This window comes from Rhinolophus sinicus, chromosome 17 (genome assembly GCF_057876585.1).
Source record: "Rhinolophus sinicus isolate RSI-liver-muscle chromosome 17, RSI-T2T, whole genome shotgun sequence".
NCBI classification, from domain to species: domain Eukaryota; kingdom Metazoa; phylum Chordata; class Mammalia; order Chiroptera; family Rhinolophidae; genus Rhinolophus; species Rhinolophus sinicus.
The window spans coordinates 9,067,527-9,081,479 of NC_142517.1; the positions used below are offsets into that span (position 1 = coordinate 9,067,527).

Here is a 13,953-nt window from a genome sequence, read left to right on the forward strand (position 1 = left end):
GAGGTCATCCTAACAATACTTTAGGAATGCTGTAATGGGAATGATGGACTTCAACATAAACCTCAATTTTTCCTCGCTGAAAATAGAAACGTCTTAATGAAAATATGCTCTCACTGCTTGGAAGCAAATGCAGGTTAAAGAGATTCATTTAAAACTTTTATGGTGTGAAGGGAAGAAATGCAAAACATCTAAAGCTTTCAGTTGACTAAAGCATTTCATTCGTCCTTTAATTTCTGGTTTCAGTCTTACTATTCTGAGTGCAATTTTTGGTATGCTTTTCAAGAGTTTTAATGACACATTGCAGTTGGCTCTGCTTCCTTCAAATCATTCATATCCATCGAACCGACAAAAAGCAAGAATGCACTTGTCTCCCAGACCACAAAGTATATACAAGTAGGAAAGACTTTTTATTTTTGTTTTCTTACCAACTTTATTGGGGAATAATGCATGTAAAATAAATTTCATAAACTTAAAGTGTACAATTTAGTTTTGACAGTTCTATACTCCTGTGAAATCTCCACTTAAAATCAAGACAAGCTTTTCATCGCCCCCAAAAGACTTTTACTGTCGCTTTACAGGCCATACCTCCCTCCAACCCTGGCTCCAGGCAATTACTGATTTGCTTTTGGTCACTAGAGGTTAGTTTGGACTTGTCGTTGTTGTTTTTATTATTATTATATAAGTTTCAGGTGTATAACATTACAAATCAACATCTGTATTCACCACAAAGTGATCATCCCCAAAGGTCTAGTTACCATCCAGCACCATACAATGGACCTCCTTCACCCATCCACCCGCAACGCGCTTTCCCTCTGGTAACCATCGATCTGTTCTCTACATCTATGAATTTGGCTTGGGTTGGTTTGTTTGTTTTAGATTCCACCTATGAGTGAAATCATACGGTATTTGTCTTTCTCCTTCTGACTTATTTTACTTAGCCTTTTACTCTCAAGGTCCATCCATGTTATGTCTAATGGCAAGATTTCATTCTCCTTTATGATTGGGTAGTATTCCATTGTATATATGTACCACATCTTCATTATCCATTCATCCATTGATGGACACAGGTTGTTGCCATGTCTTGGCTACTGTAAATAATGCTGCAGTGAGCATAGGAGGCATATATCATTTCAAATTAGTGTTTCTGTGTTCTTCGGATAAATACTCAGAAGTGGAATTGCTGGATCATATGGTAATTCTATTCTTAATTTTTTTGAGGAACCTTCATACTGTTTTCCATAGCAGTTGTACCAATCTGCATTCCCACCAACAATGCACAAGGGTTCCCTTTTCTCCACATTCTCTCCAACACCTGTTATTTCTTGTCTTTTTGGTAATAGCAATTCTAACAGGTGTGAGGTGATATCCCATTGTGGTTTTGATTTGCATTTCCCTAATAATTAGTGACTTTGAACATACGTTCATGTGCCTCTTGCCCATCTGTATGTCTTCTTTGGAAAAATGTCTACTCAGATCCTCTGCCCATTTTTTAAATCAGGTTGTTTGGTTTTTGTTGCTGAATTGTATAGGTTCTTTATGTATTTTAGATAATAACCCCTACTTGGATTTGTCATTCGCAGATATCTTCTCCCATCCAGGAGGTTGTCTTTTCATTCCGATGATGGTTTCCTTCGCTATGCAGAAGGTTTTCAGTTTGATATAGTCCCATTTGTTTATTTTGAAATTCAATTTTTTAATACTTGTTTTTGGGTCCATTTTTATTCTTGGTGGGATAAGTCACTATTTACAAAATAAATTATTTTGTGTAGAATGTTTAGAAATCCAAGTTCGTGTGTAATAGACATGGAGTCAAAGAGCGGCATCCCTAACACAAGCTGTCAGCTTAGAAGAGGAAGGGAAATTGAGATGAGTTTAAAGCAGTGTTACCTCTGGGTACAGGGACTGGAGTCTGTGCCCCTGGCAGGCTAGGGTGTTGGAATGCCATGAAGGAGCCACGTACTCAGCCTGGCACACTTTCAAAACTCGAATGTGCTCCATACTTCTCACACTGTAGCTGAGGAAGCCTGCGCTGGTGAACGCGAGGTGCCCTCTGTCCTGCCATAGGGCCCTGGTACCCTTTGGGCCTGGTGATTGTTGCCAAAAGCATTCTATCCAGGTTTCCTACAGTTGGCCACCATTTTGAACCCCTTTCCCTGATGTAAAAATGGAAGCACTCAGTTCACTAAATTTGATTCAGATGGCGTTTAAAATCAGTTCAAAGGCAGCCACAGAATATGTTTTATTAGACTTTTTGGGCAGCCTAGTGAAAGGTCAATCTTTTATCATTTATTTCTATGAGCAAAGACAGTTGAACAATCTTCAAATACCTCACTATTCTTTTTCTCTTTTCATCCATATAATTAAACCAACATTGTAAATTCGGGTGAGTGCAGGACTGTTTTCTCAAAGGAACAGAAATGTTTCATATTTGCCCCCACAACTGAACTGGAGCTTTGTGTCATGATCTTTTTACCAAAGAAGACAGTGAAATTAGTCTCCTCTGATCGCCTTTCAACTCATTTTGCCAAAGTGGACTCCAGGAGAAAGAGAAAAGGAGGGGAAGGGGTTGGAGCTGAGGGAGGGAAGACACTTCAGAGAGGTCCCCAACCCCTATGGAGTGGAATGCAGTTGTGTGTCCCCTACCTCCTCCTCCCTTTCCCCTTAGCCTCCCCCAACACCTCCCACACCGACACCACCACCACCAGCACCACCAAAGTCTGTATGTGCCCTGAGGAAACGAACACAGCACATCCAAGCACACAGTCCCGTCGCCAAGCACCATCCATTGTGACCATTTCCCCTTGGTGTTTGATGCATATTGTATTGTTTGTGTTCCAAACATTTTTTAGAATATATGCATTTAGATCTTTGCAGGTAGGGAGTTACGGGTAATTTGGCAAAGCAAACACCATAACTGGTTTCTTACATAACTGCAGTTGGCAATATGGCACCGTGCTCTGAAATTAAGCAACGTTCACTCATCCAAGAAGAGTTCGCTTTTCCTTTTTTGGAGGGATTAATGTTCTCGTTTGTTTTTTTCCTGTTGTATATATTCCTTTTATTATTGGCTGACTTTAATGGTTCTTTGAAGTTAATCTTTAAATGTGAATGGTAGGGTTCCATTTAACTTTTGGAAACTTATAAGGTGTCCCTGTGTGTCTCTAGACCAGAGAATGTCTTTATAAATAACTTGAGTGCTTTTAGGTGATAATGGAATTGGGGGAGGACCTAGGACCCAGACTGCCATAGGGATCTAAACCGGTAAAGTGCTTAGAAGTTCAAAGACTTGCAGCCTTTTGAAAGAACGGGCGTCCTGCCATCCCAGGATGCTTCTCCAGACCAGACATCTTACCTGAAAAAAGGCCAGCTGAACTAACTTTTCAACTGTAGTGTACATTCTTTCCACTTCTTCCTTTCCTATTTAAAAAAAAAACAAAAAACTTTCCATCTTTGAGTCTAAACACGGGATGACCTCTTAATGTTTCTTTTCTCAGCTTCAGACACTAGATTCTCTAAAATGTTTTTGTAGCTTTCTCTGAATTCAGTAGCTGTGAGGAAATGATCAAAGTGTTGCAGATTCCTACTTCTCAAATTATAATAATAAAGTTTTCCAATGAAAATCCTGGCATTGCTTGAGGATCGCTTCTCTTGCCTGAGGAATAAATACAAGTGGAAATTAGGACATTCATTTTTTGGGGGAAAGCTGTATTTCAAAATGAATTCCACTTTTTTCTTTAAAAACAGAGTTCATTGACCAAGACAAATTTCAGATGTTTTCTCTAATACCCCAATATGAAACTTTGCTTGTTTTTCAGGAAATAACAGGGATCAGAAAACTTGCCAAGACTTTGGTTTCCAGGTTTCCCAAAGCCTTGAAAGTTCCCTGGAGGCTAATTACTGTTTACTGCTGCAGACCTTCCTCCTTTTTCTTTTGTAACATTTTCCATCTTAAGAAGGGTCGTCCCATTCAGCCCAGGAGCATGGTGTCTGAGCGGCTGAATGGAATTACTACCAGTGGAAACTATGCTGCAAGAGGGGTTGATAAAGCAGCTGCAAAGCAAACCTCTGCCGTTTTTTCCATCCTCCCCAAGCAAAGTTAATTAGCATAGGGAAAATGACTAAGGTGTTGACGTCACCTCTTTCCAGTAGAAACTTACACTCTGTCCCTGTCTGCCGGCAAGCATGCAGGACTTGACTCAGGAATTTGCTGTCCAAACAGGACGCGCTGGAAGCTGTGGTTTTTTTTCCCAGGGGGCTGGACCTCGGTGCTTTATAAGCCTTGGCTCGAGAAAGAAACTCCAGCCTCTTGTAAAGGAACTTCACTCCGGGCTTGACTGCGTGAGTCTCTAGCGCTTTTGCTGTAGGAAAGCGAGATGCACTTTAGAAACTTTAACTACAGTTTTAGCTCCTTGATTGCCTGTGTGGCAAATAGTGATGATATCTTCAGCGAAAGTGAAACCAGGGTAAGGCTTCTAATATAATGTGACTTTTGAGAGTTTTCAAAGCATTACGTGAATTGGGACTGTTAACTGAAATATTTGAGGGGGGGTGGTATGTGGCTCTCTCGTGGGTTTGGAGGTTTTGAAATAAATCCAAAATACTTGGAGTCTTAAAAATCAAAAGCGATCTCCCAGGGGATTAACTGTGAAGGGATTTTTAAAGCTCTCAGTGTTTGAAAACATCCAGGTCCCTTGATCAACTGGTAAGGCAGACCTTTGGCATTCTGTTTTTCATTCTGGGTAAACTTTTTAGAAGGAGGTCTTTTCTGACAGTAAATAGAATGTTTCGCTTTGACATCTAGTGTTCAGAATAATTTGATTTTATCTTAGGAAATAAACATTGTAAAGGTATTTGTATGTTTGCAGTCATCACAGGGGCCTGTCCCCAAGTTTCCAGATTTCTGTAGCTGGAGAAAAGGCAGCAATAGCAAATAATAAAACTGGATAAATAACGTAAGTGTGAGATAAGTGTACCTCCTGGGAAGCAGCTCTCACTGATGGTAATTAATACAATTAGTAATTTTCGTTACTATGCGTTTCTTCTTCTTTTGATTAAGATGTAAGATTTTCATCAGTACCTACACAGCTATGTAATTGATCTTTAACAATGTTGTATATGAATGAATCTGTATGTGCTGTTTGGGGGTTGGTGTTTGTGTTACATGCTTTATCCTCGAAGTTATATTGGGATGTGTGGAGGGTTTTTGTTGTTGTTGTTTTCTTAAATCAAATTTAACTCCACAATCGTGTACCAAGCTTGCCAGCCGGGGCTGTAGTTTTTGAACTCGGTATTAGAGCACATCCTGTGCTTAAAAGTACATGTATTTAATATAAGCCTTATGTGAGTAAAATCGCTGATTTAGTTAAGTAGAGATGCCATTCAACAACTATAATAACTAGCTATCAGTTATTAGAACATATGAAAGAACGCTGTAATAGTAACATGGATTTAAGATAACACACATTCTCTTGTGTTCTGGTCTTGAGCCCTGACTTGTATTCTAAAAATATTCATCAAAGTCACCTCTCCGCAATTATGAGTCGTAACTTCAAAACTACACAGTTTGTCACAGTGCCTATTGATGAGGTCATGCGAAATTCCACATTTACGCAGGCACCATTATGCCAGAAACTTGCCCACGCTCTGGAGAGGTGGAGAAAAAAGCCACAGGTGGCCAGAGATGTGACGCCTCTGCTCTGTATTCCTTCTCATTTCTTGCCCCTGCAAAAGCCCTCATGGGAAAGTCACAGAGATTTCCATCACCTAAGGAAAAGCCAGGGAATTCCAAGAGAGAAAGTTTGTGGTTGTTCCCACTGCCCCTTAGCAAGCCACCTGGGTGGAGACACTTCAGCAGTGGGGACACCAGACCTGCCCGGCATGCAGCCATGGGGAGCACATATCAGGAGGCCTTCCCTGCTGCCTGGCACTGAATATTCTTGAAGATGTTCTCTCTCATTCGGAATCCCCTCTCCCCTCTGCAGAAACACGGTGCTTTCCATAGGTTTCCCAGGTACTTTGGGGGTCCCGCCTCCTCTTCTGTACCCCTCGCCTGTGTAGAGGGCACGCTGACCCATCCACCCTCCTGTGCCACTGAAAGTCCATATAACCTTCCTCCAAGTCTGACTGCCCATTATCTCCCTCTCTGGCTGGAATCCTGAGGGACTGCAATGGCCTCCTAGTGTCTCCCTTCCCACCAACACCCAACTGGCACCCCCAGCCCAGGACCCAGCCCAGGAGGGCTCTCCTCAGACCTTTCCCAGAAGGCGGATGAGCTCTTTCCTGAACCTCAGCGTGCAATCATTGAACTCGGGCATTTCAATTCCAACAGCTCACGGTGTTTCGTAATTTTCACTAGCCCCTGTCACACCAGAGCTAGATCTGTCCATATTATATTAAAGCCAGCATGCAGAGATGTGTCTGTTTACAGTCTATTCATTTTTTTAAAAAATCAGTGTTATTTTAGAGAGTAAAAAAGCAACAGATTGAGTGGCAGAACAACAGTGGGAATGTTTTTAAAAACACTTCCTTTACATTAAGAAATGAAAGGCTTTTTATTAACTCCATTGCTTTCCAATTCAATAAAAATGGTTTTCTCAAATTAGCTCCAGTGCTTTTAAGCCCTAAAGAAATGTTTGATGTACACAGCAACGTCCTAAACTGAGGGGTGGGAATGGAGTTCACTAGACTGAGAAAGGTCACTGGAATAGGAACTGTCAGGCCAGAGGGGTGATAAGTGACTAAAGTGCACCTCCTTGGAAATGCTCGTTCTACTTTGAAAAGAATGTTTCTGTGAGTATAATAAGTGTTTAAGTACTGGTAATTGTTATGCTTATTAAATGAATTTAGCCAATCAATCATGCATTCTTCCTTTCTTATAAAATCATCTGTTTGAGAAATAAAAGGGAAGAAAGCAGAATCTCCTCAGAGGGGAAGGCTGGTTCTGTCTTCTCTAAGAACTTAGGTGTTCTTGAAATCATTAATAATTGATTCACTTCCTCAATAAGAAATGTAATGAAGTCGTCTAGTCAACGGTCATATACAGGTAATTTTTATCTCCTTTTATTTTTGTTTTTCAGGCCAAATTTGAATCCCTTTTTAGGACATACGACAAGGATATCACCTTTCAGTATTTTAAGAGCTTCAAACGTGTCAGAATAAACTTCAGCAACCCCTTATCTGCTGCAGATGCCAGACTCCAGCTACATAAGACTGAATTTCTTGGAAAGGAAATGAAATTATATTTTGCTCAGGTGAGTCAAGCTCGTTGATAGGCATGCTTCTTCCCTCTCCCTCCCACCTTTCTCAAAAGTAGCTTAGACAATGATAATGTTATACATTGATTTAAAACTCCAAGAAGTCATCCTGAGACAGGCAAAATTCATCCTCTAAAATTTCAGTATCTCACCTATTTTAAGAAAGCATCAGGGTTTATTTGAAAGTGACCTCAGAAATGACCCCTGGCCTTCCTGGGTTGAGTACTGATGGGAGAAAGAATGCCTTTCTTGTTCATTCTGGAAGGTTGTAGAGTGCAGTGTGTGGGCGTGGCCACTCTGGACCCCTAAGATGTGTGCTGTGGGTTTCCATGAATTTGCTGGAGGGTCCACGCTAGTGACTCCTTTACCAGGGAGAGCAGACCAGAGTGGATCCCCGCTCTGTGCAGGCTCTGGGCAGCCTGCTCCATGCGGGGACAACTGATAGTCTGCAAGGCGGCCATGCACATCAACAAAGGACTGCCAGGCCCAGCTTGAAAGGAAAAATGTGGATTAATCAGTCAGGTGGCAAAGGATCGGAAATCCTCCTGGTAGCAGGGGTCCTGGCCCCAGGGCACTCACAGGGCTAGGGGTTGGGGACTGTGGGTGGGTTTGCTTTTCCTCCTGCTCACCAGCCTTCCAGTTCCCCACCTTCCATGATAGGTGACCCACCTTCAAGGCAGCTCACAAAATTCCATTTGACAATATAACAGGGGTCTCACAGGCTGGCGGGAGAGGAGAAGGAGCTTCTCAGAAGCTGCTCCCTGGTTAAAGCGAACCCCCATCCGGGCCATCGGGGCTCAGAGTCCCCCACGCCAGGGTGGAAGCAGACCCCCTAGAGAGGCCACCTGACTGGGAGAAGGCTGACTGGCCGGCTCTTCAAGTGTGAATTAGAGCTGGGACGTCCTGCCCTGCCCCCTAGTGGTGGGGCGAGGCACAGGCTTTGACCTTGGCCCCTTAGTTGTGAGTGCACTCTTTCCTGCATTTGGTGGGCTTCCACTTAAATAATTGTTTCGTTCCTCCACCACTTTTTATGATTATTAAAGTAAATGCATTGTGAAAATTTGGGGGGCGGGTGGATGTTAAAAATACAAATAAAACCCCAACTGGTAAGTTTTGATATAAGATCTCTCTGGGCAGCCCTGTAATCACTCGTACAACTTTTAAGCCAAAACTAGGATCATAGGTTATTTTTCCTTATTATTTTTGTTTTATCTCCTGCAAGGTGGATGTTTTTTCCTTCCTTGCTTTTGGCATCTGATTCAGAGCCCCCGAGGGAGGGAATTGGGGGGCTGCCACTGGGCGGGAAGCCTTAGAGCATGGTGGGTGGGAGTCCTGGGTCCCCATCCTTGCTTTACCCCCCTATAAAAACAACATCACGTTAGAGCTGTTACTTAGCCTTTTGGAGCTTCAGTTAGGCCTTTGATATGAGGAGCTGGGAGAAAGGGATTTCTAGATCCCTTCTGACCTGGATGACAGGGGCTTTGTTTTTTCCATTTATACAAAAACCATCTGTTAATTTTCCGTCAGTCTAGGTCAGGAATAATTGCTTGCCGCCCCTGTGCCTATGAGTCCCAGGCCTGGGAGGGGGTTGTAATCATGTTTGCATCATAACCAGAGTTCAAACATCCCTGTACCCCCACCCCCACCCCCTTTATAGACCGTTTTACGATGCATCCTTGACCTGCGAGCGTTCTGCCGGCCTGACAGGGATTTGTCCTTTCACTGCTGCCTTCTGTAACCTGGCATTAAATGCTGTTGCTTCAGGTCTGCCCTCGTGAGTCATCTGTCCGTATTCGTTTCATTTCTCTCCTCAGACTCTGCACATAGGGAGTTCACACCTGGCTCCCCCAAATCCAGACAAGCAGTTTCTGATCTCTCCTCCCGCCTCTCCTCCGGTTGGTTGGAAACAAGTGGAAGACGCCACTCCCGTCATAAATTATGATCTTTTATACGCTATCTCCAAGCTAGGGCCAGGTAAGCAGAGCTCTCAGGTGGGGAGGGGGCAGGGAGAGGCGGAGAGATTGTGCTAATGGCCCAAGACGCAGCTGCTCATCTGAATCAGGGAACGGTGGAGTTCCGATTGCACTTTTCAGCTCTCGTTTCACTGATGCAAGCGTGTGTTGTGAACTCTCTCTATTTGCATCTTCTGTATCCGTGTAACTCGTGCCGGGGGCGTGCATACCTGCTCCTGGCCTCATTCCTGACGGAGGTGTACGAGACGGATTGTACTTGGTGGTGAGGGCCTAACACCGTGACCCCGCCTTGCAGGCCTCACGTGACTCCACCCCCGCACCCACTGGGCACAGTCTGCGTGGGTGGCTCAAGACCCCAGGTCCTTTCGCTCCAAGTGGCGATGAACGATTGGACTTGGGAGAGGGAAAACCAACCCCCCCTTTTTAAAATGTTCATTTTCAGTAACAATAATTCCACCCATTCATCTGATTTTCACCTGCCTTTTTGAATGTTCAAGAGAACGGAGAACGATAGATCATAGAGAAGGAAGAGCTCAGCCGCGCATGCCCCCTCTGGGCCCTATGGGGTGCTTTCGTGCTGAGCTTGCCAGAGAAAGAGGTTCCAGTCTTCTGAAGGGACCAAGCTGTGAGGACTGGGGGAGACAGGTACTCTGGCCTCAGGCTCCTCCTCCGTAAAGTGGGTATTAATTACCCTATGGAGTTCTGAGCAGTACATGAGGTCGTCCTGTAGAAAGCACTTGCCACAGTGCCTGCCTGGCCCATAGGCAGCGCTCAGATTGTGGTTTTTAGAAACAACAGAATGTTGCTGGTCCCCGTCCTGTCTGATAGAGAGTTTGGGTGAGCAGTCAGGTATGCAGGGTGTTGGAGTGAAGAGGTTTGAGCCCCACTCTTGCCCTATCCGTGCAGCAAATAGAATGAATGCTGAGACCACCCACTCCTTGACCAGCAATCCGATGTTCCTTTGGGCGCAGGGTTTTATTTTCTTGGACCATCAGCAGTTTCATATTGAAAAGATTACATTTCTGAAAACATCACCCCGTCGGAAATTTCCTCTGTGGTAGAAAGCAAGAATCAAGACTCACGTTACTTACTACTAGCTCATGGCATGAAGGTCAAGGTGGAAATGGCCAGTCTGAGGAAGCATATGCCCTCCTGGCACACCCTGACCAAGGTGCATCAGCAAGGCCATGGGCTGGGGTCCCCTGAGCTTCATAAAAGGGAGGAAATGGAGTCTCCACTGGAGACAAGTGTCATACCGCTCCAGAGGCAAGAAGTGCTGCAACCAATTCCTTCACATTCCAGAATCTACCACTCCTTTGCAGAAGGCTTATTTGAGAAGCCTTTTTCAAAATTAGACATCACAAAATCAATTTTCCCTCTGTTTACTTAACAATTACTTTGAATAATAGTTCATATTTCGGCTGTGCTTTGCAGCCAACAAGATTGCAAGGATTTTGTAAATCTGGTCCTACACCCAGGCTTCTGGGTTGTGACTGATTGGGAGGTAGTAGTAGGCAGAGCATCCTGACCAGAGATCGAGTGAGCTATCTGACCCTCCCCCATAATTCTCCCCCCTCTCCCAAAACAGGTGAGGCTCTTCCACCTTTTCAAAGCAGTTATAATAACACCCCAGTTTCACCACTGCGATAGAGAAGGCAGTCACTTTTGTCATTTTTAATGGTTAAAAGTGCCTTCCTGCTTCCTACCTAGAACAGCAGGAGGTGGAGGCCCTGTTTACTGTTCCTTCCAGTTGGAATGGGGTTCGGGAAGAGGGCATAAAACTCGGGGAGAGGGGAGCCCACCTTGGGCCCTCCAGGGGCAGAGCAAGCTGAAGCAAACCCTCCTACTCCTATTTAAGATCCTTAGCTTTTCTGCTCCCAGCATTCCAAGGAACGACCGAGGCTCTGTTTTTAAAGGTAATAAAACTAGGTGGCACTGACGGGCATGTGTACTGTATGCCAGGGGCTAAGTGATATACATGCAGTCAGTGCCATCAGGTCGATGCCTTTATCACCCCATTTTACAGAACTGGACACTAAGGTGCCCAGGGAGGCAAAGGACATGCCCATATGCACCGGGTACTGAGTGACAGGCTGACAGCCCAAGTGTTGGCCACTGGCCACACAGCCTCCCTCAGCTTCAAGGGTGCAGACTCCTCCTGTAGCCAGACCAGCACCCAAGAGCTTTGCGACCACTTTTCAGTTGCAGAAAGCTCACCCTACCCTTGCTGGCCCAGAGTGAGCTGAACTTGACTGAACAGGGTAAAACTCAGGCTGCCACAGGGCAACAAGACACTCCTGGTTCCAGGTTGATAGTTGTTACATGGAAACGGCTGCTGTGGTCAGAAATGTAACGAGCCACCAAAGAAACACCTACCCAGAGTGTGTGTGGTCTGTCCTGCAGTCCCCACGGAATGTCCACAGAAGCCTGGCCAAGCAGACCCCTTCATGCTTTTCCATTTGCTCTTGCTTTTTGCCTCTCTCTGGCTCTTGCCGGACTTACCCTGCAATTCTTTTCTTTCCCCAGGGGAAAAGTATGAATTACACGCTGCAACCGACACTACTCCCAGTGTGGTGGTCCACGTATGTGAGAGCGACCAGGAGAACGAGGAAGAAGACGAGATGGAAAGAATGAAGAGACCCAAACCCAAAATTATCCAGACCCGAAGGCCGGAGTACACGCCCATCCACTTAAGCTGAGCTGGCACCGAGATGAAGACGTATTCTACATCATATTCATGGGGAGGAATCTTTTACTGCGAAAGTGGCCGGTCACGACTTTGAAGTGGCAGCTGTGATTGCAGTGGTGGAAATTCCAGTTCACGTTGCTCAGAAGAGAATCAGGTTTTGCCTCCTGGTTCCAATACTGCCCATCAGTCAATGTTTGTGGCCCCTGGAAATGTCCTGGGCCAATCACTGAGTTTGGGGTGATCACACAAGGACATTAGGGGAGGTCTTGAGAAAACCGATAACACTAGTATTTTGTACTTTTTTTTTTTTTTCTGGTAAGTTCTGTTTTTGCCAAAGGCGGGTTGATCAATGGGCCTGGGGAGAGCCTTGTGATTCTAACCAGCCTTCCCGGGTAGACTCTCACTCCTGGTGGGAAGAGGCACCACGTGAAGCCACGACGTGTCTGGTGCAGAAAGCTTGTGAGAACATCATGCAGTGTGGAAACTGTAGTGCTTCATTTTTCCCTCCTCATGTTCTAATGTTTGTGCATGTATATTACTGATTTTCAAAACTAATCTTTGTTCGTACCTAGAGTTATGCCCGTGTTGTTTTACATCTTGTGGGAAGATAGGAGAAGCATTTGGAAACTGGATCGTCTTTCCAGATTTACGACAGCACGCGTGTGGAATTCTACCTGGAATCATTCACTCCACATCGTGTCTGGTACAACAGAAAACTTGTGCTTTTCCAAAAGAACTCAATCTGAAATTCCCATGTAGGGTTTCGCTTATAAAATTCAGAGAATAGCAGTTCCACTGCCAACTTTTAGTGGGTGAGACTATTTCAGTTTGGCTGTTTTGGGTCGGACATCGGTTTCATTTATTTCTTTCACATGGTGGTTTATGATGAGTCATAGCCAAAAGCCTTTCCTGAGAATTGTTGGTTAAGATAGTTGATTTTTTTTTAACCCCACTAAAACATCAAGATAAACTTGTAAATAAAGCTGATAGCATCTGTTCATACCTGTTGTGCACTTGGGTGAAAAATACGGCCGTGGAAGACTAGTGTAAGCTGTGTCAACCTACCTGTGAACCGTATATTGTAGAAAAACGCCGCTAAAATGTTTGACAGGCCTCGAATTCAAAGCATGTGAAGTGGATAGTAGATGTGTGGTGATATAAGGAGAGATGCAGTGCCTTCCCCCATTAATTCCTGAAGGAATTGTTACACTAGGTTAATGTTTGTAATTTTTTTCTAGTTGTAATGTGTATGTCTGGTAAATAGGTATTATATTTTGGCCTTAAAATACCATAACAAAGTTTGTCATTTTGAAATACCTGATTCCCAGGAACAATGCATGCTTTGGAAATTTGGAAGATGGTTTTAAGAAGCAAATAGGTTTGGTTGTTCTTATCAAGGAATTGACTGACTGTTCTCAAAACCCTGTTTACAGTACTTGGTAGGGGGTGGAACAGTGTGGGACAGACCATTGCATCGCTATTCGAGTGTTCCTAGTTAAGTGCTTTTAAACTGGAGAGGCCAGCCTCAGCATAGTTTTTTTTAATTGCATTCTATAATAAATCGACCCAATATGCCCTTTGTGGGAAAGTTATCTGTTTGTCTTTTTATGTCTAATGATCGATCTGGGAACCCTTTGAGTTCTTCAGTCTCACAAGGACACTTTCCTTCATCAGTTGGAGTTTAGAAACTTCTAATTCTTTGCTGTGGGTCAGGGGGGTGGGGGGTGGGGGTCAGCCACTCTAACAGTGAAGGGGGTGGGGGGTGGGGGTCAGCCACTCTAACACATCACTTAGTAAAGGGGGAAATGCACGGAACTGAAATCCAAGTCTGAGGGTTTCCTTTGTCTGGGGAGATGACACTGCGATGAAAACCCCCTTCACCATCAACCCCTCCACTACACAGCAGTGTTTTTGATTGTTAATTTGAGGAGTTCTCCTTCCTGTTAGAAAAGGTGCCCATGGACGATACTAAATTACAAAGGCCAGTTATGCTCAGAAAGTCTGTAAGCCTTCCGTCTGAATTTCAGGCAGCCTTTTC

General features: G+C 44.3%; 1 protein-coding gene across 3 annotated transcripts in view; it reads left to right on the plus strand.

The window, feature by feature from the left end:
• RCAN1 (regulator of calcineurin 1) overlaps positions 1 to 13,507 on the plus strand; it is an 88,071-nt gene extending 74,564 nt beyond the window's left edge. The window contains exons 1-4 of one of the 3 annotated variants that reach the window (XM_088793716.1): positions 4,168 to 4,338; positions 7,077 to 7,250; positions 9,068 to 9,227; positions 11,753 to 13,507. In XM_088793716.1, the coding sequence (XP_088649842.1) occupies positions 4,183 to 4,338; positions 7,077 to 7,250; positions 9,068 to 9,227; positions 11,753 to 11,925 (663 nt within the window). In that variant the 5' untranslated portion in view covers positions 4,168 to 4,182 and the 3' untranslated portion in view covers positions 11,926 to 13,507. Of the gene's footprint in view, positions 1 to 4,167; positions 4,464 to 7,076; positions 7,251 to 9,067; positions 9,228 to 11,752 lie in introns of those variants that run through there. The other 2 variants (XM_019730258.3, XM_019730257.3) reach the window with 2 other exon arrangements.
• Positions 13,508 to 13,953: the final 446 nt, after the last annotated feature.